The 23,913-nt window shown below is 41.7% G+C and overlaps 1 protein-coding gene across 3 annotated transcripts in view; it reads left to right on the top strand.

The window, feature by feature from the left end:
• Nucleotides 1-8,806: 8,806 nt before the first annotated feature.
• Nucleotides 8,807-23,913, top strand: part of STAMBP (STAM binding protein) — a 36,116-nt gene continuing 21,009 nt past the window's right edge. Inside the window, exons 1-5 of one of the 3 annotated variants that reach the window (XM_049856845.1) lie at nucleotides 8,812-8,851; nucleotides 9,231-9,368; nucleotides 10,866-11,083; nucleotides 22,411-22,486; nucleotides 22,875-22,970. In XM_049856845.1, coding sequence (XP_049712802.1) covers nucleotides 9,237-9,368; nucleotides 10,866-11,083; nucleotides 22,411-22,486; nucleotides 22,875-22,970 — 522 coding nt within the window. In that variant the 5' untranslated portion in view covers nucleotides 8,812-8,851; nucleotides 9,231-9,236. Of the gene's footprint in view, nucleotides 8,926-9,230; nucleotides 9,369-10,865; nucleotides 11,084-22,410; nucleotides 22,487-22,874; nucleotides 22,971-23,913 lie in introns of all 3 variants that reach the window. The other 2 variants (XM_049856844.1, XM_049856846.1) reach the window with 2 other exon arrangements.

Genomic DNA, 23,913 nt, shown 5'->3' with positions numbered 1-23,913 from the left:
TTATTTTTTTCTTCCGTCTTTTGCACTGGTTTTAAAAATGTCTTTTAGCTCGTTTTGAAATAATAGGTACAGTTTTGATCTGCCTTTTCTGGCTTGCTTCCATTGTCTGAAGGGGTGCAATTATGCCCCTTATTCACTTATTTCTTATAATACCTTCGTATGGGATCTGATCTAAATCTTTCCCTATTCTGCAGTTTTAGGTGAAGTGAGTTTTTCTGCACTTGGCAAAGGAGGCATGGTTCAGGATAGTTTTTCTAACTTCACAGAGCAACTTCTATTTGTGTTTTGTTTTTTTAACATCGTGTTAAAAACCACAGTGGGTTGCTTTCTGAGGTTTCTTGGCTCTGTTCCCTTCCCCCCTCCTCCTATTTTTCTTTACGTCTGTTATTACTCCCAGCAGTTTCTCCTGTGTGTGAGGACATTTCCTAGAAAGCCTCACTGGCTGCTCAGTTTCAAGAGTATAGAGAGGCTAGGCTGGTGGCACAAATGGTTTGCTCTGAATTTCTAACCTGAAAGTTGGCGATTTGAATTCACCCAGTGGTACCGTGGAAGAAGAGCCCAGCGATCTGGAGAGTCGATCTGATGGCAGTGGCAATGTTTTTGTTTGTTTGTTTGTTTTAGATTCCTCCAATCCTTCAGCCTCTACCACAGACCCCTTTTGGGCAAAACCCCTCCCAGCTTCAGCCCCTATGCTCAAATCGGCCCACAGGGCTTTCCAGTGAAATCTTGCTGGCGGTTCTGAAGACCTCCTGTTCTCATGCCCATTAGATGCTTCCTCCTGCCTGCTGATTCCTCTTGTGCAGAAACTGCTACCATGCAGTTCTTGTGACTATTGTTTTTGGGTTCATAGGGAAACTTTGTCCTCTAGTTGTGGTATATGATATCCATGGGTTTTGGTTTTCATTGATCTGTTTCCATGAGGGGGCTTGGGGAGATTAAAAAAGTATGTTGCTGCCTCCATCTTTCTGAAATTCTGCTCAATCTTTTAACATAATTGTTTTACATTTGCAGGCCCTTTAATGTTCAGTTTCCTGAAGCAAATCCCCAGTTCCTCCACTGTAGTTAGGACTCTGAGTTGACAAGGCTTTTTATGTCCCCCCTGGTGTTGCAATGGTTAAGAGCTTGGCTGCTAACCAAAAGGTCAGCAGTTCAAATCCACCAGCCACTCATTGGAAGCCCTATGGGTCAGTTCTACTCTGTCTTACAGGGCCGCTATGAGTTGGAATTGACTCAACAGCAATGAGTATGGTATGATATGGCATGGCATGGCATGGCATGGTATGCCTACAGCAGGCTGAATAATGGTCACCCAAAGATTTCAGGGAAACCCTGGCAGCATAGTGGTTAAATGCTACAGCTGCTAACCAAAAGGTCAGCAGCTTGAATCTACCAGTGCTCCTTGGAAACTCTATGGGGCAGTTCTACTCTGTCCTATAGGGTTGCTAGGAGTCGGAATTGACTTGAAGGCAACAGGTTTAAAGATATAAGTTCCTATCCCTGGAACAGGTAAACGTTACCTTATTTGGGAAAAGGGTCTTTGCAAATGTGATTAAGGGTTTTGAGATGGGCAGATTATCCTGGATTATGAGAGTGAGCCCTAAATGCCTAAGAGTAAGGAAGAAGGAGGTTTGACACAGACAGAAGAGGAGGAGGCACAGGGAAACTAGATTAATGGAAATGGAACAACCAGAGTGGACATGCATTGTGAAGAATGTAACCAATGTCACTAAACAACTTGTGTATAAATTGTTGAATGGGAACCTAAACTGCTGTACACTCACACTATTGTATTCTCACTGAGAATACAATAAAATATTATTTAAAAAAAAAAAAGAAGAGGAAGAGGAGGAGGAGGAGGCAACGCAACCCCGGAGGCAGAGATTGGAGTGATACAGGTGGCAGCCACCAGCAGCTGAAACAGGCTAGGAACCAATTTTCCCCTAGATCCTCAGGAGGAAATGCAGCCCTGCCAATGCCTAAATTTCAGCACAGTGACACTGATTTCAGATTTCTGGCCTCCAGAGCTGTAAGGGAATAAATTTGCTTTTTTAAGCCACCAAGTTTTGTGGTAATTTGTTAGCGCAGCCACAGGAAGCTACTATAATGTCCCAACAACCAAGTAGCCACTTGAAAAAATAATGCATATAAATTTGAAGAAAAAACTTTTTATTTCACTCTTAAATAACCACAATTACTTACTTGCTGCTGGGATGTGTGTACCTGCTGGGCACTGCACAACATCTCAAATCCTGGAATCAAATTGAACATTGCAAGTTTATTTTTCTTAGTCCACATAGATTTTCACACGGACCTTGCTGTTTTTCAAGCTACTGCCACAATCCCAGCTTTACAAAGATATGACATCATTGAAAAGAGTCTAAAATGATCTGATGTTGAAATTATCAACTACCTACTAGCTAAAGGTTCATACAGTGTCTAATATGTGTCAAATATTGCCATCAACCCTTCAAAGTTTTAACTATCATACTACACCTAGTGAATTTTGTGTGGTGTCCTGGGGGCACCTCAGTGCACAGTTTGCAAACCACAGTCTTAACTCGTCTCCCTACTTTTATTTTTACCCATAAAATTTGTCAACACAGCAGCCATAATGATCTCTTCAACACCTTCAGCAGATCCTATCACTCCTTTGCTCAAATCTTCCCTCTCATGGCTCCCAGTTTCTCTCAGAGTTAAATGGAGCATTCTTACAATAGCCTGTGAGGCCCTGTAAACTTTTTCTATTAAGGCTGAGACAGTAAATATGTAAGACTTTGCAGGCCAGACTATCTTTTTCCCCACTACTCTACTCTGCGGTTATGGCATGAAAGCAGCCATAGTTAACATATAAACAAATGGGCATGGCTGTGTTCCACTCAAACTTTATTCACAAAGTCCGGCTGCACTGCGGTTTGCTGACGCCTGCCCTACATGTGACTAGACTCCACTCCAATCACACTGAGCCCTATTGGTCCTCGACTATACCAGCAAGCTCCTGACTCAGGGCCTTTGCACATGCCATTCCTTGCCTGGAATGCTCTTCTCCCTTCTTCAGGTCGTTCCTCAAATCTTATCTTTTCAGGGAGAGCTTCCCTGACCACACTATTTGAAATTCCAGTTGTCTCCCCATGTTTTCCTCTCCCCTCAGCTTGATTCCCTTTACCCTGACTCATTTTCTCCCATAGTACTTAGAACATTCTAATATACTTTTAATACATATAGCTTACTTATTTATCATGATAATCATTTATAACCCATCACCTTCTCACCTATCACCAGAATGTAAGATCCCTGAGGACAGGGGTTATTTGTATGCTTTGTTCTCTGATAAATGTCAATGCCTTCAATAGTGCCTGGCACATGGTAGATATTCAATAAATGTTTGTTAAATAAATGAATGAATAAATGTTTTACAAAGCATACAAACATACTAGCATGCAATTCTTTACCTCTTATTCAAAGTTGTAGTGCCTGGTAATATGCCAATGTTTTTTGCAAAGAAATATGTAAACCACATATAAAATGATAAAATTTCATTGTAAAATTTATCATTCAAAACACCCAATTCAAATAACCCTAAAGTTTTTTTTATCTTCTTTAACTCTTGTTGATACTTGCAGTCTTAAGAATGGCACTCTTACCTAAAATGAGAGGCTTTGAATTACTAGAAAATAAATTCTATGACTCACAATTAACTAGAAACTAACGAAGGAATAAAATATGTCTAAAATAAAATTGACCCCCTCACACACGTTTAAGTAGTAATTTTAAAAATACACACGCATTAAGGATCTCTCCAAGCAGACATAAAAATTCATTTTCCCAAATGGTCGTTTTTCTTGGTGAAGGAAGAAATCAGTCTTCAGACTATAGGTGGAGCCCTAGACCTTGGATTTATCCTAACGTTACTGGTTTTACTGTAGCCTTCAGATTTTTTTCTTTTTTTTCTTCTCAAGGGTAGTCAGGTCATCTCAACACCAACTGAAAGAAGATAATTCACATGTGTTCATAATGCGTCAGTTTAAAAGATTGTACTTGCTGCCTTTTCTTTTATTTGAGCTAGCTCACCCCACATTTTTTTCTTCCCAAGTATATACTTTTCAGTGGAGCCCTGGAGTCGCAGTGGTTCAGCACTCAGTGCTAACTGAAAGATCAGTAGTTCGAACCCACCAGCTGCTCCACAGGAGGAAGATGTGACAGCCTGCTGTAAAGATTACAGCGTTGGAAACTCTATGGGGCAGTTCTACTCTGTCCTGTAGGGTTGCTATGAGTTGGAATCAGCTCGATGGCAACGGATTTTATATACTTTTCAAATTCCATTTGCCATTTTATATTCCCAATGGGTTCATAGTAAAAAATTTGATAATATGAGCAAGTTGTCCTTAGTACACTTCTTAGTTATCTAGTGCTGCTATAACAGAAATACCACAAGTGGATAGCTTTAACAAAACAAAATTTATTCTCTCACAGTTTAGGAGGCTAAAGTCCAAATTCAGGGTGCCAGCTCTAGGGGAAGGTTTGTCCGTCTCTGACGGCTTTGGAGGAAGGTCCTTGTCATCAATCTTCCCCTAGCCTAGGAGCTTCTCAGTGTAGGGACCTGGGTCCAAAGGACGTGCTCTGCTCCTGGCTCTTCTTTCTAGGTGGTAAGAGGTACGTCCCCTCTCTGATGGCTTCTCTCTTTTATATCTCAAAAGAGACTAACTCAAGATACAACCTAATCCTGTAAATTGAGTCCTGCCTCGTTAACATAACTGCCTCTAATCTGGCCTCATTAACATCATAGAGGTTAGGATTTACTGCACATAGAATAATCACATCAGATCACAAAACGGTGGACAATCACACAATACTGGGAATCATGGCCTAGCCAAGCTGATACATATTTTTGGGGGGACATAATTCAATCCATAACAGTACACTTTCCATTTCCGCTTCAGAGAATTTCCATTCTGTAACAATGTTTAAGACAGACTGTTTTGTGTCTCAATGCATGGAACTCACTGAATATCCCCTTGACAATCTTGCTCGTGTTTTGAAAAGATTTTTCTTTTGCTGGCTCTAAGCCTTCATCCATGAGGGCCTTCCAACAACAGGGATTGAGTTTTTCTTTTTCATTGTTTTAGGTCCATTGACTGGCATAGATTCATGGACATGATATATAAACATGAACACAATTCAATAAATATTTGCTCAGTTATTGAAGGCATCTAGCCTCAGAGGTTTTCTGCTTATAGCTCTAACTGCCTTGTAGAGAAGATTTGGTCCCAAGACTCGAAAGACCACACTTACATAAAGATCTAAAGAGCTGGAGAAGAAAGAACTAGCTGTCATATTTTCTTTCTTTCTTTCTTTTTTTAAACAAAGGAACTCTTTAGTCTCTCAAGGAAAGTACACAATTAATGCACATATTTCTGTTTTTCCCCAAATACCATTTGCTTCCAAAAAAGGTTTTCTTCAGAAACTTTGCATCATGGGCCTGGAAACTGGAGGGGTCTTAAGGTGAGAGTGGCCAAGAGCAGACCCCAGACTGGGGCTCATGCTCTACCTGAGCTGGGGAGACCTGAATCTTAGGGGCATGGTTGGGCAGGTGCCTCCACTGCCCTGTCAGAGCAGGGCCAGCCTGGCAGAGGGTGTGCTGGAGCCAGCTCCTACCAGTTCATGAGAGCCAATTGTTAAGTTTTCAGGAATCTTTTAAGTCAGCTGTTAAACATAGCCATTATTAAAAATTACAGAAACTTACCATTGTGGATTGAATATATCGCCTCAAAATATGAGTTGGGATTCTAACTCCTATACCTGTGGATATAATTCCATTTGGGAATAGGATTTTCTTTGTTATGTTATTGTTAATGATGCCGTGTGAGTGTAGGGTGTGTTTTAAGCCTAATCACTTTTGAGATCTATAAAAAGAGCAGATTAGGCACAGAAATAAGCAAGCACAAACAGGAAAAGATAGATGCCACCTGGATCATCGCCAAAGAACCAAGGAATAGAAGCTGAAAGAGGCAAAGATCTTCCCCCAGACTGGACAGAGAAAGAGAGAGATTTCCCCATAGCCAGTGCCCTGAATTCAAACTTCTGAACTATGAGAAAATAAATTTCTCTTCTTTAATGCCACCCACTTGTGGTATTTATGAAGCATCAAGAAACTAAGACTTTTTTTTTAATACTTGAAGATAGACCCCATGAATACTAGGGCATGAGGGGTAGTGTGAGACTCGGGGGAAGAAAACATTTGAGGTAAGGTGCAGATTTCTTTCTTTTTTTATTATTTTACTTTAGGTGAAGGTTAAAGAACAAACTAGCTTCTCATTAAAGTTAGTACACATATTGTTTTTGTGACACTGGTTACCAACCCCACAACATGTCAACACTCTCCCCTTCTTGAGCCAGGTTTCCTGTCCCCTCCTGCCTTCTAGTCCTTGCCCCTGGGCTGGTATGACCCTTTAGAAACTAAGATTCTTACAGTTAAACAAATAATATTTATTTTAAAAAGGAAATAAATACTCAAAAAATAAAAAAAGAAAAAGCCAAGACTGCTGACCACTTGCCCCAGAGGCCAAAAACTCTGCTTAACTCTTACAAATTCCTTCCCTAAAGGGGCTGAAAGGAGCCCTGGTGGTGCAGTGACTAAACGTTGGGCTACTAAATGGAACCCACCAACTGCTCCATGAGGGAAAGTTGTGGCAGTCTGCTCCCGTAAAGATTACAGCCTTGGAAACCCTATAGGGCGTGGTACTGTTTTCTACAGGGTGGCTATGCGTCGGAATTGACGCAACAGGTTTGGTCTTGGTGAAGAGGGACTGGATCCTGCTTTCCATAACATCTTTAGCCATTAACTTGGGAACTGTCAGCAGATGACATCTTTCTAACATCAGGGACAGCCTGTGTGTAGTTATGGGGGTCACTGTGTTTGTGATGGAAACCCTGGCGGCATAGTGGTTAAGAGCTGTTGCTGCTAACCAAGAAGTGGGCAATTCAAATCCACCAGGCACTCCTTGGAAGCTCTATGGGGCAGTTCTACTCTGTCCTACAAGGTCGCTATGAGTAGGAATCGACTCGACAGCAACGTGTTTAGGGGTGTTTGTGATTACATGTGCTTCTCAGTCATAGATTCTTAAAGTCTTTTCAGCATGGTCTTAACATCTTAACATTTGTCTGTAAACCCTGTTTAATTGTTATCTTAAACATTACAAAGAAGAGCCACTTTTGGAGACTGTGCTTAATTGGAGCAGATACCCCTGCTCCCCACCCCACCAGCTCTGCTTCTACCTGAACGTGCAGAATAACAGTTTCCATCTGCTGGATTTGTTAATGGTGTATCCCCAACACCTAAAACAGAACCTGGTATATAGTAGATGCTCAACTGATATTTACTGAGTGAGTGAGTTTTTGAATGGATTGGATTTTCTCCTGCCTTGGCTACTGCCAGAGCCCCACCTGTCCTTCTCTAGGTATGCCTTCTCCAGGTCTAATATCTCCAGTGCATCAGTTTCCTTAAGTCCAATCCACTCGTGTTTACATTCTGAAGGAAAGAGTCAATGAGACGTAAGAGTTTTGAAGTCACAGTACAGTACCCTGTATGGCTGTCATTCCAGAGCTCTTTGTAGAGGATCCACGAGTGTTGATAGTAGACCCTAGCACTAGCATACACATTTATGCTTGGGGTGGGAGAGCAAAGGGAAGACCCGATAAGTACTTTCAGCCATAAGTCTGAAAGCCAACAACCACACAAAAGTCTGATTTCACTTCAGGGAAGTCCAAGAGAAATATACACAACAGGAGTTGAGAGAAATGAAAGCTCTGGACACCGGCTTGGTGAAGGAGCTCACACTTGAGCTAGGGTCTTAAGCTAGACCTTGAAGGATAGGTTACATCATTACACTAACAAACTAACAGGAAGTTTCCCAAAAATAACTTGGTAATAGTTGTATGGTGAGTTAAACTTTGAATCAAATCATGAACTCTTAAATAAAACCAGAATGGTGACATAAAATTTCTTCTAAGAGACAGACCGTCTACCAGCCTTGCAAGACCTTTTTGGAAAGAAGCCACTTTTATGTACATACACATACCCGTATCCAGAATACGCTACTCTGTCTCCATTTGCTGTGTATAACCACCCTGTCCCGGCCTCATGGACAGGAATTGTATCTTACCGGTATTTGTGTTTGCATGGCTTTGCACAGTGACCCTTATAAATTCCGATTTTGGATACATTTTATTGGTGTCCTGACAGTCAAAAACAGTTACTATTATTATTTGCCTAGTACTTGGGGCTGCCACTTTTGTATAGAAAGTAACACAAACGAGCTAAAGAAACTCGGTTTTCCTCTCCTCCTATTTAGAAACCCTGATGAATTTTGCCGGGTCTGCAGTTGTACCGGTTCCCAGGGTGGCACAAATGGATAAGCGCTCTCCTACTAGGAGAAAGGTTGGCAGTTCCAAGACATTCCTGACGACCCGCTTCTGAAAGGTCATATCTTTGAAAACCCTATGGAGCAGTTCTTCTCTGCAAGCAGTTATACTGGGATGAGCAATCCCTTCTTGAATGTGGAATTTGTGTGAGTGAAGGACCGGCAATCTGGCAGGAAGTCCTTTCCGAAGGTGTGAAAAACAGAAAAAAGCTGGCTTGGCCATGGGTTCCCTGTTCACTTTCCTTTAGTAACATGGCCGCCATTGAGCTCTCTCCTCATTGGTCTCCTTTTCCTCACATTTTAGCTCCGCCCACCAACTTCCCACCCCTAGTCCTTAGGTCCTGGGAGTGTAATTTGACTGTCGAACGGGAATGGGCGGGACGGGCGCCGGAAATGACGTTCCCGGAAGCTCCGAGTGCCGTCCGAGGGGAAAGGTGGGGAAGGGTTCTGGGTGTTTGTTGAGGCCCGGGCGCTGAGCGTGGTCGAACTCTGAAGGGAAGTGGCCGCCGTGAGTGTGGGGCCTGCAGCCGTCTCCCCGCGCCCCTTGCCCGGGCCGTCGCATGCGAGGCCCCTGATCGCCCCTATCCCCGTGGGCTGGCGCCTGACCAGCCAGGCCCAGCACTTCCCGGTCTACCGCACTCGAAAGACCCGAAAACCTCGAATGATTTTGCCCCGGGTTGGCATTCTGGGCTTGAGTGCCTTTAAGAAAGGCGCCTCAAGCCGTTGTCGATAGGTTCTCCTCCAGTGTGTACGGCCCCCCCCACCCCGCTTATTCCTGCTACTTCCTTTAGCCTCCTGGTTTTTCTCCCACAGTTTCTTATGCCACCTCTCTCTGCGGCCTTTGCGTCTTTTCCGAGTGTTGCTCAACCCTGTGGTAACCCGGACCACCTGCTGGCCCTGAGAGGGAGTTCCGTTCTTGACCCGCAAGATCCCCTCCCAAGAGGCACTGAGGTGCGACAAGGATCCTCTGCTTCAGCTTTAATGGGCTCGGGGTCGGTTTACTAATTAGGCAACTTGGGGAGGTTTCAGACCAGCTTGGGCCCCCTGAGCCCCTGAGGAAGCTGTGTGGGAGAGGGACTGTCTCTGCATCCCTAGTAGCCACCACGGCTTTTGTACTGTTAATGAGAGTGTTTGGGGCGGGGGGGGGGGGGGGGGGAGGCTTTGTGAAGGAAGGGTGACCCGAATATGGAAGAAACCTGGAGATAGAATTGGCCAAAAGAAGACTATCTCTGAGGGAGGGGATGGTAGAAACAGTGGATAGGCAGATGATAATGAAATGTAAGGATTCCTGGGCAGGCTGGAATTCTGGCTGAAGCAAAAGATCTCTGCTGGGGAGGAGTAAGGTGTAGGAAGACAAAACAGGGCCTTGAAGTCCAAGGTCGATTCTGCTATAGCTTATATATTCAAGAGCATGCTGGTTAGGGTGTTCTGTAATTGGGTGTGTATCAAATATCCAGATTGCTTTTGGAGATGATGAAGAGTGATGATATCTGATCGGAAGTTGAAGTCTGATTCTGTCAGCAACAATATCTGGAAAGATTACAAAGTTATTTGGAGTTTGGGGCCCAGGGAAAATTCTCAGGCTTTTTTTTTTTTTTTACATTCTCATTTATCTTTGTACACTTTTGTTATTCAAAGACGGCTTAGTCTTTGCAGATAGATTTGGGTAAATTACTGTTTTCAGGTTATGAATTCCTTGCCATGATAGTGTTTAGTGAGCAAGAGTTATGGTTATGAACATTCAATCCCAGACCAGTTCCCGTAACCTACCTTATGCTCAAGTTTGAAAAAGTACACCACAGAAAAATTTCAGTTACTCTGAAATAAAGTAACAATAGTCAAACAATCTTGAATGAAAGTTCATTCACTACTCTGCCAGGTCCTGGGGTGGATGGATGTGAGTAGCTGGAAGCAGAAATAATGAAAAAATAACGACAAAAAAAAAAAAAAAAAAAAACAGATACTACCCCTTTGCAGTTCAAATCCGCCAGGTGCTCCTTGGAAACTCCATGGGGCAATTCTACTCTGTCCTAAAGGGTCGCTATGAGATGGAATTGACTCGATGGCACTGGGTTTTTGTTTTTTTGGTTTCTTTGCTTTTGGTGCTCACGGCAGGCAGGGACACCTAATGATAGAGAATACTTAACAGGAAGGGTAGAACTGAACCCCCCGTGGCCCATTACAGTTATACTCCTGTACCACCTAATTATGCCACACCAGTTGTGGGTTTTTGAGTTTGCCAGTGCTTTTATCATTGTGATTTGAGCTTCCTTGAGAGTCTCTCAGACTTTTTGTAGGAAAGAGACCTTTTGGATATGAACCACGGCATGTGATATTTGTTTCTGGTTTTCTCATTCAGGTAGAGGTTTAACATGCTGTATGCTAGGGTATGCTGGGATGATGGAGATCATGGTGTTGATGCCATCTGTTTTCTCTTTTCTGCCTTAGAACTTCTTGGTCCTGATGCCTGATCATGGTGATGTGAGCCTCCCACCCGAAGACCGGGTGAGGGCCCTCTCCCAGCTGGGTAGTGCTGTGGAGGTAAATGAAGACATTCCACCCCGCCGGTACTTCCGCTCTGGAGTTGAGATTATCCGAATGGCATCCATTTACTCTGAGGAAGGCAACATTGAACACGCCTTCATCCTCTATAACAAGTATATCACGTAAGACACCTACAATTTCCTTTTTCTTTCTCAGTGACTGATGCCTCACTTATTCTGCTCTCGTTCTGTTTTTATGCTTACGTATTTGGCTCAGAATTGCTAAAGCTAGAGAACTTTTTTTTTAACATCATGAGCATTAATCATTTTTGCTGGAGCTCCTACATATTAATTGTCCTTGCCATTCAAAGACACAAGTAATGCAGGCGTTATTTTCATGACTCAGTAATTTCATGAGTAAGTGGCCTAGCTCTTTGGCCTGTGCCCACATGGCCCAGCTGTTGGACAAGAGTTGGTGATTAAACTAGATATGTTATGTGGTGATGAATGTTTTCACTGGCATCTCTCTATGAAGGCAGCCAGCCATAGGATTATTATTCATTTATCAGAGCCAGAATTCCTTGCTTCTACTTATTTTCCAGCAAATTGAGTGTTTTAAGAGAAAGTTTTTCTTTTTAAACTTTTTCATAATCATCTCAGTCTTCAAATAATTATCAACCACCTACAGTTTGTGTGGCTCATCCTTTCCCTTGAGTTGCTTACCATCTTAGGATAAAAAAAAAAAATGGCATCATAAATAGATTTCAGTACTGTAAGCAGAAAACAGCTCCTGAATCCCCAGTGGCAATGAAATGATATGTCATTTAGAAAGGGAATAAGGTTAAAGGGTTTTATGTATAATTTCTAGGCCTGTTCTTTCATAATAACAGAACCTTTTGAAAAATGATAATAATTTTAATGTATTTGTATGGTTCTTAATAGTTTATAGAGTATTTTACCTGCATTATTTCACTTGAGCTTCACAGTTTCCTATGCCTCCCGTTGAGCATGTGGGTAAACAGCTCACAGAGGTTTAGTGATATGCTTGTGTTCCACAGTTTGGAGTGATAAAACCCAGGTTTTCCAACTCCTGGTTCAGGATTCATTTTCCAACATACGTCCTAATCTCTTGTTTTCCTTTTGGTAGTGTTCTGAGAATGAAAGGTAGTCTCTGAGATCATAGTCATAAGTCACATTGACTTCTTTTTGGTTATTTTTTATTACTGTCATTTACGCATAATTTTTTTTTAAGTCTTGGTAAAATATACATAAGAGAAAATTGGCCATCTTAAGAATTGTTAAGTGTACAATTCAGTGGCATTAAGTACATCACATTGTTGTATGACCATTGCCACTTTCTCTTTCCAGAACATTTTCATCATCTCATATTATTGCTTTTTGAGTAGGTAACATACATACAGGGCGGAATTCAGAAGGCATAAAAGGGTATATATATACAGTTTTAAAAAGTCTCCCTACCACTCTGTCCTCCCCCAAGCCCTCAGTTCCTGTCTCCATGTCCTTCCAGAGATATTATATGTATATCAGTGATATTGTATGCCGTTTTTGCTCACGTACTAACCTAAGGCAGTGTTTCTCAACCTTGCCACAGTTGACATTTGGACTAGATAATTCTCTGTTACGGGACCTGTCACGATCATTATAAGACATTTAGGAACATCTTTGGTCTCTATCCGCTAGATGCTGGTAGTACGTCTTTGCCCAGTGTGATGACCAAAAATATCTCCAGACATTACCTAATGTCCTCTCAGGGGCAAAATGACTGCTGGTTGAGAACCACTGCTCTAAAGAAAAGTTGGTACAAAAGTGGACTGTGTAGAATTCATATTATAGTTTTAAGAGTAGAGAAGAGAGACTACTGGTTGGTTTTATTTATTTTGGCTTGTTTTCAACTTTGAAGTATTGCTTGTCTGCTCAGAGACCTTATAGTCTGTCAGTGCTATCGTGCCCTGTCATGTGGCCTCAATGTTGATAAATTTTCATAGAATTGTGATTACGTTTTGCCTCTCATTGCTGGTATGAGCTTTTCGTTCTAAGGCACAATGAGCACAATGTTTATTTTCCTGAGAAGTTTCTTTGGCTGCTGTCCCTCTCATATATTCTACTGCTGGTAGAAATACTACGCTTGTGTATCTAGTAATTTAGAAGATAGTTCTTCCCAGAATAAGACCCAGAGGCACAGTTCCTTTGGGGAATCCCTAATTGAGGAGGTTGAGTAAAAGCATGGACTAATTGAAACAGGTGTTTTCCAAAGGGCCTTCTGGGTCCTATTGCCCCACAAAGAAAGTGCCTTGGGGGCAAGGACCATATGCATTCAACAGATATATAGTGAGTATACCTACTGTCTACTTGGCACCGATACACAGTGGTGAGTATAATGGACATGACCGTTGCCCTTTTAGTTGTTGAAGAAGACAATAAACAGGGTAAGCAAGTAAATATATAGATATATAGTTACAAAATAAGGAAAATGTTATGAACAAAGAGGGTGCTGTGCCAGAGAATAAGCAGGGATATCTAATTAAATAACTTCGTAGTCAGGGAACGGTCTGTCCGAGAATGGAAGATTTAAGCTGAGGCTTGAAAGATATGATACAGTAGGTCCAAGAACATGGGTCAGAACATTTAGAACATACATGACTTCGTGTGTTCAGAAGATCGTAGGTAGGAAAGACCTTAGTATGCTCCGGGAATCAAAAGATCATTGTGTTTGGAGTGATTCCAGATGAGGTTGGAGAGGCAAGCTGGTCTGGCTCCTGCAGGACCTTATAGACCATGGGAAGGAGTTTGCATTTTATCTTGAGAGCAATAACAAGCCACTGAAAAGTTTTAAGTGAGGTTGTGACCTAACCTGACTTTTATTTTTAAAGTATCATATTGACCTGCTGTGTGGCGAACGGTTGACAGAAGGCAGGCAGAGTGGTCAGGAAACTCTGGAAGCCGTTCAGGAGAGATGCTGGTGGCTTGAGGTACTGTAGTGGCATGAAAAGAAGCAAAGGGAGCTGGTATTTTGGAGGGAGAGTCCACAGGAGTTGCTGATGGTTTGGGAAAGTAGACTGTATGGAGTGTGACCTCCGGTGGTCTAAGCAACTTATGGTATGGTAGTCTGTTTACTGAGGTGGGGAGAATGGTGTCAAAAAGGAGTTGGGTGATAAGGGGATTTGTTTTGTTTTTTGACATTTTAAGTTTGAGATGCCTGTGAGATCCAAGTAGAGATGTCAAGTAGTAGGGGATATCAAGGAGAGATGTCAGTCTGAGCTCAGAGGAGAGGCTTTGGTTGGAAATATAAATACATATAGCTGGTTCTGAAGCCATGAGAAAGGCTGAGACCTTCTAGTGCAGAGGTCCTTAATCTGGGGTATGAGACCCCACAGAAGTTCATTGATAGAATTCAGGGGGTCTATAAACTTAGACAGGGAAGTTTTTTCTTGTTTTTAATAACCTCTAACTGGCTGCAACAAAGGGCTCAAACATAGCAACCATTGTGAGGATGGCGCAGGACTGGGCAGTGTTTCATTCCGTTATACATAGGGCTGATACGGACTGGAGCTGACTCCATACCACCTATCAACAACTGAAATTTAGCATTTCCTTCAGTTTTGAATGTAGACCTCAAACCACAGTAGGGTTAATAATATTTGTGGCTTTGTCACTGTAGAAATCAAGGTATTTTCATATTGCATTATAGTTGTTGCTGATGTCTCAAAATAGCATTTACACTTATCCCTATTTCAGAATTATAGTACGCTAGACCCATGACTAGATCCTGTTATTTAATTCATTAATAAACAAGCACATGTATTAAAATATCACGATTTTTTTATATTTTGAAAACTATTTCAGTAAAATTGGTTTCTTTTATAAGCCTTTATATTTTATATTATACCTTAAAAATTATTTGAGTAGGGGTCCATAGGCTTTACCAGATGTCAGAAGGGTCATTATCAAGAACCCTTTGTAATGAGACTGCAAAATGAGAAGAGAAGGAGCCCAGGATTGAGCCCTGAGCTTGTTTAGAACCAGCAAAGGAGGTTTAGAAGGAAGGTTTGAGAGGCAGGAGGAAAGCCAGGAGAGAGTGTGTCATGGAAGCCAGAAGGGGTCAGTGTTTGAAGAAGGAGAGTAGCCAACTGTGTCAGATGGGTGAGGACAGAAGAGTGAGTGGCCTTCAGATTTGGTAACATGATGTCGTTAATGATCTTGGTAAGCAGTTTCACTAGAAAGCTTAGAGGCACTAGACTGGAGTGGGTGAAAAAGCCAATGGACAGTAAGAGAGTGGAGGTGGTGAGCATAGACCAGAGGTTGAAAACTTTTTCTGTTGTTGTTAACTGCCATCAAGTCAATTCTGACTCATGGTGACACCATGTGTGCAGAGTAGAGCTTGCTTCATAGAGTTTTTAAGGCTCTGACCTTTCAGAAGCAAATCGCCAGGCCTGTCTTCCAAGGCATCTCTGGGTGGGTTCCAATTGCCAACCTTTCAGCTAGTAATCAAACACTTAACTGTTTGCACCACCCAGAGACTTCACTTGTTCTGTAAAGGTCCAGATAGTAAATATTGTGCCAAAAATATTTACTATCTGGACCTTTACAGAACAAGTGAAGTCTCTGGGTGACGCAAACAGTTGTAGCTGCTAACCTCAACTGGTCTCTGTTGTAGCTGCTAACCTCAACTTTGTAACGTGAAAGCAGCCATAGACAATACATAAACGAATGGGTGTGGCTGTGTTCCAGTAAAACGTTATTACAAAATAGATAGCAAGCTGGATTTGGCCCAGCAGCTATAGTTTGCCAACCCCTGGTATAGACAACTCTTTGGAGAAGTTTGGATAGGAAGGAAAGCAAAGAAATGAGAAAGAAGTTGAAGGCAGACAAGGATCATGTGTATGTGTATGTATTTTAAACTGGGGGTTGTAGAGGATATTTTTTGTGCTGATGGGAAGGACCTGGTGAGGAAGGAGAGGCTGATGGCACAGAAAAGATAGTGAGTATAATTGTAGCAATAAACTCCTTAAGAAGGCTGGTAGGGGTAGGATTAACTGTCCATGTATATTGAATAAATTGATTTTTTATATGGCTTGGTGTTATTTTCAGTGATAATATCAGTGTAAACAGCAAAGATTGGTATGGGGAGTCTGTCCCCTTTTGAGTGTCCCATTCGGTATGACCTGGAGGAGAGTTGAGTGCAGGGAAATTTAACACTCATTAATTTGTTGGATTTGGGGCTTAATTAGGGGCTTCGTTTGATTGGCTTGACCTGAAGCAAGACATGTAGCTACCTTCATTTTTCTTTCAGACCCTAATTCTGATTCTGTGAACTGACAGGCCTCAAGAGTTGCAAAAAAGTTCTAGCTCAGTCCGTTTTCTACCACGTTTTACTTGGCGTATTCCTGTCAGTAACAGTGGCCCATTTTGGCAGTTACTGTAACTGAAGAGAGAGAAGAGAGAAGGGTAGGCACCTACCTCACCAGCCCTCTGCCTCCCCTGCAGTTGAGAATCATTGTTCTAGACCTTTTGTGGATACTTTAGTTCAGGATCTAAAAAGGCATGTTTGTTCTTTTTCCTGGAGCAGCTCAGGCATCTTCATGATCTCAGGCATATTTCCCCCCTCAGTGGTTTTCCCGACTGTAGGAATGCTTTGCCTTTTGCAGACCCTAGTACAGAGGACAGATCTTCAGCATATTAAATCAGTACATATTTTCACAATGAGCACAGACAGTAAACCAGGCAGTAGATTCTTTTACAGCTTTTTATGGTCATGGACTAGACTCCATAGAGGGAGCCGCGGAGTATGCAGGCAGTGCCTGCCTGCTCTGTGAGCCTCCTACAGCACAAACCCTCTTTCCAAACACATCTGTCACCTGTGTGAGGATGTATACCGCGGGGGCCTATAGACCGACGAGGGTTTTCATTTGCTGGTTAACTTTTAAGATTGAAAGACGTAATCGGAGAGTCCTTAATGCACTCATCCTATTGAATTTCCCCTTGCCCTTTTTGAATTGGTTATTTTCATATAAAATTACTTCTGGTTCGTGATTTAAAAATTTTTCAAACAGTAAAGCAAGGGAGATAGAAAGTCAAAAGTCCCATCCACCAGCGGTAACAGCCATTAGGTTGGTTGTGTGTGCAGGAACATTTACACACGGACAAGCACACAGGTGCTTTTTTTTTTCCCTCTTAAAGCACGAATGGGTTCACACGATAATATTCTGACCTACAATTTGCTTACCACGCCAGAACAAATTGATCCATCTCATTCTGCTTCCAGCCTATTCCTTCTGCCTGGAACAGTCTTACCCCAGATATCTACATGGCATACTTGCTGCAGGTCTTTACTCAGATGCCACCTTCTCAGTGATGCCTTCCTTAGCTGCCCTAGCTGAAATTGCAGCCCTCTCCCCCACCCCCCGCACTTGCCATCCCTTTCCCTACCAGTGGCTTTTTTTCTTAGCACTTGTTACCTAACCTACTTTTCATTTTGGTTATTGTCTGCTCCCTCACTATGTTGGCCACTCTCTGGGGAGAGGGAGTTTTGGCTGGTATATCTCCTGTCGAAATGCCTGATGCATAGTAGATACTCAGTAAACACTTGTTGACAGAATGAATTAATACACTGTTTTTCACATTTTGGTGAGCCATAATGTATTAAATAAGCCCCTGTCGATGGACATTTAGGTTGTTTTCAGTTTTCCCATCTTATGCATAATGCTGTATTGAGTAGTCTTAGGAATATCTTTGTACTCTTGTGTGATGATCTCTAGGCTGAATTCCTGGAATGGGATTGTGAGTTTAAAAGATATGCACATTTAGAATTTTTAATAATTGTCTCCTTACTGTTCTATCCCTCACCACCCACCCTCCAAAAAAAAAAGCTTATATCAATCTACAGTCCCACTAGCAGTGCAGGAGGACATCCATTTCGTACACCCTGCCTATAGTGGGTATAATCCCCCTGTACACCTTTGCCAATCTGATGGATGAAAACAGTATTTCATCTGAATTTGAATTTCCTTTATTATAAGTGAAGTCTAGCACCATTTCATTATTTCTTCACCTTTTATGTTTGCTTTTCTGCTTATCTCTTCTTTTTCCGTTGTTCTGTTAGGTTGTTTTGGTAGTGTCCTTGCCAATCCATCTTTGTTTGCTTTGGTACATTTCCTCTCTCTGGGCTACAACCAGATATAACCCCAGAGAACACTTACATCTGGGCTACAGCTATTGTGTGTCGAGAATGTTTCTAGCCCTGTGTTAGCATCTTCATCCCTTGTTCTTGCCCACGTTTTTTTTTATGGTAGACTTTATATTTTACTGCAGTTTTAGGTTTACAAAAGAATGATGCAAAAAGTACAGAGAGTTCCCATATGCCCCCTCTCCCTCCTGCACGCAGCCTCTCCTATTATTAACATCTTACATCTGCGTGGTACATTCGTTACATCTGATGAACCAGTTTTGGTACATTATTATTCACCAAAGTCCTTATTTTATGCTAGAGTTCACTCTTTGTTGCTTTTTATTCACTTGTTTATTAGTGAAAACAATCTTAAAAGCACCAGCTGGTGTTAGCTGTATTCCAGGTACTGTGCTCAGCCCTTCGTAGATATTATCCCTTTAAGTCTCATAGCAATCCTGTCAGGTAGTACTAGTTTGTATCTGTATAAGGAAACTGAGGGATGCTGAAATTAAATGACTTGCCTGAGGTCACACAGCTAGTAGGTGGCAAAGCTAGTATCTGAGCCCAGGTGGGGCAGCTCCAGAGCCTGCCCTTCTAACAACTAACCTCTGTCACCTCCAGTATGGATAATGGCTTATGTTGCCCATTCTCTGTTTTCAAAGGACTCTTCTGCCTATATGTCCTCCGTTCAGGAAATTGACAGCAGTTACTGAAACAAGGGAAAGGTATCCCCGTGCAGGTTTGGGAATTTTACTTAACATATAAACTGGACTCCATTATATGGCTCAAAATCTAAATGATATAAAAAGGTATATGGTGAAAAGCTTCACTCCCACTCTTGTCTTTCTCATTCTATTTCCCCTGCCATCTACTTGTGTTAGTTTCTGTGTATCCTTCCTGTGTTTCATTGTGTACTTCCAAGCTAAGTAAATAAATGTGCACGCACGTTTTATTCCCCCCCTCTTTTTTTTTACGCAAAAGGTATCATGTTACAAAAGCAGCCCTGGTGGTGCAATGGTTGGTTAAATGCTCAGCTGTTGACTGATATGTTTGCTATTCGAACCCACCCAGCGGCTCTGCAGGAGAAAGACCTAGCAATCAGCTCCCGTAAAGATTACAGCCTAGAAAACCCTATGGGGCAGTTCTGCTCTGACGCATGGGGTTTCTATTAGTTTAAATCAACTTGACAGCACCTAAAAACAGGGTATTATATACGCTTTTTTACACTTTATTTTTTTCACTTAACTCATCCAAAGGCTTAAGCACATTTTATCCATTAGGTATTCAACTCAACGGCAGTGGGTTTGGTTTTTTGATTTTATACAAAGCACCGTGCTGGCTTTTGTGAGTATACAAGGAAGTGTGAGTTGCAGAATTCTCTGGCCTCAGGGGGTTTACAGTCTAGTTCTTCAGTTTGTGAACATAAACCATGGTGTTTAATGACATGGTACTTTCTTCGCTGACTAGGGGTTCAAAACAAAGCACATCTAGCTTGCTGAAGGTAATAAACACTTTTGGGGCCACAGTGACCAAACTGAAAAACCCGTTGCCGTCGAGTCTGTTCCGACACCACTGAATTCTAAGTCTCTTGAACTTAAGAACTATGTCTTATTTGTCTTAATATCCTCCTCAGGATCTTTTTTTTTTTTTAATGTTTATAGAACTGCAAAGGACCTAAAATAGCCAAAGCAATCTTGCAGAAAAATAATGTGGGAGGACATAGACTACCTACTGTCATGACTTACAAAGCTAGAGTAATACAAGTGGTGGTGTTCTCACAAGGATAGACAAAGGTAATGGAACAGAATAGGGAGGCCAGAAGCAGATCCACAAATATACTGTCACTAAATTTATGACAAAGGTGCCACATTAATTCAAAATGGAATAGGTGATCTCAGCAAATGGTTCTGAGTCAGCTGGATAGACTATGAAAAAAAAGAACCTTGATCCCTACCTCAAGGACTTTATGATTTGAACAAATGAATTCATGCTTGTTTTAATGATAGGCTTTGAGGAAACTTATATTTTATTCACAAGCCCAAAGAGAAGATTTTTATAATCATCTTGATTTTAGGATTCATCCTTGTCTGAAGGGCCTGGTGATTGGTTGGTGTCCCTGGGTGGCATAAATGATTAACACTCTTGGCTGCTAACCAAGAAGTTGAATGGAAATAAAATTTTCATGTGCCTAATATAGAACTGAAGGACAAGCACCCATTTATAAAGGGTTTGTTTGGGGGATTGTAGGTCTTATTCCTTGCTCTAACTGAGGCTTTCTCCTACACTTACCCCGTGGACGGAAAATGAAAAGAGTGAGTTTAAACCAACTATTACAGCACAGTGTTTTAGGTCAGTGGGCAAGCTACCCTCAAATTATTTGTTTTTGGTTTCAGGTTCTGTTTATTACAACTTAAGTCTATTAAGAGACATCTTTGTTAAGAACACCTCCAATAGTTCTGAAAATTCCAGGAGCCATGTGTAAGCAGTGCAGTGTAGTGGTTAAAAGAGTAGACTCTGGAGCTGGCCTGCCAGGGTTGAGTCTGTCACTTTCTAGCTGTGACAAGTCACTGAACTTCTGTTTGTTTGTACTGTCACTAAGTAGATATTATAAATGTTAGAGGTCTGTGAATTGATTTGCTTCCCCACTGATCTTTATAGCCTAGGACAAGATCTGAAAGAGAAAATCTAGCATCTTGTGTTTCTTTAGGAGTCCATGGGTGGTACACATGGTTAACACTCTTGGCTCCTAACCAAAAGACTGGAAGTTTGAGTCTACACAGAGGCACCTTGGAAGAAAAACCTGATGATCTGCTTCAAAAAATCGCCACTAAAAACCCTATGGAGGACAGTTCTATTCTGACACACAGAGGGTCACCATGAGCCAGAATCAACTTGATGGCAACTGGTTTGGTTTTTTGTTTGTTTTTCTAACAACTTTTTGTCAAAGATTGTAACATATATTACACAGGTAATATGCACATATTATACACATATAACACATGTACTAACTAAGCATCTCAGTGCTCAGTATGATGCAAGGAATATTCTTCTTTGAAAGAAGATAAATCCCAAAGAAAAAAACCCAGTGTTAAAGATCACACAATTTAGCCTCATCGATAATCACCTGCCATTCCCGAATCCTAATGCCTTTCCAGGGATCACTTCATCAATCCAGTGAAATAATGAGTCTCTTATTGATGACAGTGGGGGGCATAAACTGTGCAGAAGCTAAACTGTATCCAAGAGCATAGGAGTTTTCAGGAAGGATAACACAGATGAGGGATGTTTTCTTATGCACAGCTCTGTAAACACAAACTTAGCACACAAGCGCATTTCCATTTTTTAAATAATGGATTGTGATACAGAATGCGTATTCTGTTAGCCTCTTGCCCTTGGCTGCCAAGCTGTTCTCTGAAGAATGCTTTGTGACAGAGACCTTTTCTCAGGAAAATTTGTCATTGTCACAAGTTCAGAGTGTCTGTTTGGAGGTACAGTTTTGGGCACAGGATAGGCTCTTTTTTTGCCATCTTTTTTTTTTTAATTTAATTGTACTTTAGGTGAAAGTTTACAGCTCAAGTTAGTTTCTCATACAAAAATTTATACACACATGGTTATGTAACCCTAGTTGCTATCCCTATAACGTGATTGATTTCACATTCCTCCTTTCCACCCTCAATTTCCCGTGTCCATTCAGCTGGCTTGTGTCCCTTTCTGCCTTTTCATCTTGCCTTGGGACAGGAGCTGCCTTTTTAGTCTTATGTATCTACTTGGACTAAGAAGAAGCACACTCTTCACAAGTATCATTTTATGTCTGATAGTCCAGTCTATGTCTGAAGAGTTGGCTTCAGGAATGGTTTTAGTTCTAGGTTAACACAGAGTCCAAGGGCCATGTTTTCTGGGGTTCCTTTAGTCTCAGTCAGACCATTAAGTCTGGTCTTTACTAGAATTTGAGTTCGCTACCCCATTTTTCTCCTGCTCCATCAGGGACTCTCTGTTGTGTTCCCTGTTAGGGCAGCCATTGGCGGTAGCTGGGCATCATCTAGTTCTTCTGGTCTCAGACTGATGGAGTCTCTGGTCTATGTGTTTTGCCATCTTTGTTGTTGTAGGATTCCAGCACTTGCTGTTGCACACCTCATCTGGGAGAAGAGAGAAACACCCTGTTGCTCTTTACAGGGATGTGGAGATGGGTAGGGAACATGGCCTCACTAAATGGGCCTGTTCTCTGTACTGGTGCCTCTGGAGACCCTTTATGCAGAGGCTGCCTTGTCTCAGGGTCTTTTGGACATTTTCTTTGCATCATAATCATTCTGATCTGTTCTCTTAGGCTCTTTATTGAGAAACTACCAAAGCATCGAGATTACAAATCAGCTGTCATTCCTGAAAAGAAAGACACAGTAAAGGTGAGTCTTTACTTTCTTGTTGCCCATCTAAAAGTTTCAAAGCCACACAGGTAAAAATAGTCATCTCTACAGCTGAGCATCAAATCTCTGGCCACTGCACCTGAACCAAAACTGAAAAGCATCGCCTTCCAGTTAATTCCAACTGAGCTGCCCCATAGGGTCTTCAAGGAGCAGTTTGTGGATTCGAACATGCCGACCTTTCGGTTAGCAGTCAAGCTCTTAACCACTTTACCACCAGGGCTTCCCACTTCACCAGAGCAGTTATGGTACAGTGGAGGGTATATTAAATCAGTTTTGGAAACACTGTTGACATTGCCAACTTAAGTTATCCTTTCTACTTAGTGAGCTGCTATTGTTCTCATTCTCACTGTTTTGTTTTGTATCTCAGAAATTAAAGGAGATCGCATTTCCCAAAGCGGAAGAGCTGAAGGCAGAGTTGTTAAAACGATATACCAAGGAATATACAGAATATAATGAAGAAAAGGTGAGTATTTGACAGCAAAGAAAAAAATTCTTTTCATCTCTTAGGCTGTGTTCCATGATACTAATGTGATATTTCAGCAGCTCCTACTACCTCTGCTTTTTTGGTGAAGGCCAGAAACTGAAAAAAAATAGAACACAGCTGTTTAGACTGAGGATTTTAACACAGAGGTAGCCTACTAGTCCAAGAAGATGATTTGAGGGACAGAAAATTGATTGTCCCTCTGCTGTATTGAGAGTAGGAACCTAAGAACAATGGAAATTCTTACCAAAACATAGGTTTTTAGATCAGAAAATTTTGGGGCTTGAATCACACTTGGTTATACCTGAAGCTGCTTATAATAATTGATTTCTTTCAAGCTACTTTAAAATGATTCCTGTTGGTCAGAGTTAGAGTTAAGGCACGTGGAGAAACTCCAAGGGCACCATCAGTGAGTGTGTGTGTGTTAGGTGTGAATATGTTCTGCGTGTTCTGGACTCTGATGTTGAGTATCAGCAGGGGGTGAGCATTCTGAGGCCTGTATTCCTAAGGCACTGAGGAAGTGAAAACCTAAAGAAGGAGATGGCTCCTTGATATTTCATGTTCATTTCAAAACCTCACTCTGTAGTGAACTGATGACCAGAAAAAAATTAAAGGCCTCCTTTTGGGTTAAAATTCAGAAGAAACCTCTGACACCATGGGTGTGGGCTTGGGTTTAGTTCCAACTTAAAGCCTTATTTGGGATACAGAATATATACATGGCACTGTTAGCAAATCAAACTGTATATGATACAGGTTGTGGAGTACAGACAAGAAGTTGCAGTGAGAGTTCAGTAAAGGAGCAAATACATTGATTAGAGCCACTGGAGAAGGGGCCTGGGAGGTCTGGGACTTTAACAGAGGACTGGTGACTGTGTTCCATGTGAGTGTAGAGGCACTGAGGGGAGCATGAATGCTGTGTCAGGAA

This window comes from Elephas maximus, chromosome 17 (assembly GCF_024166365.1).
Source record: "Elephas maximus indicus isolate mEleMax1 chromosome 17, mEleMax1 primary haplotype, whole genome shotgun sequence".
Lineage (NCBI taxonomy): Eukaryota > Metazoa > Chordata > Mammalia > Proboscidea > Elephantidae > Elephas > Elephas maximus.
Note: the sequence above shows the minus strand (reverse complement) of the source record. Positions and strands in the feature narration are given on the sequence as shown.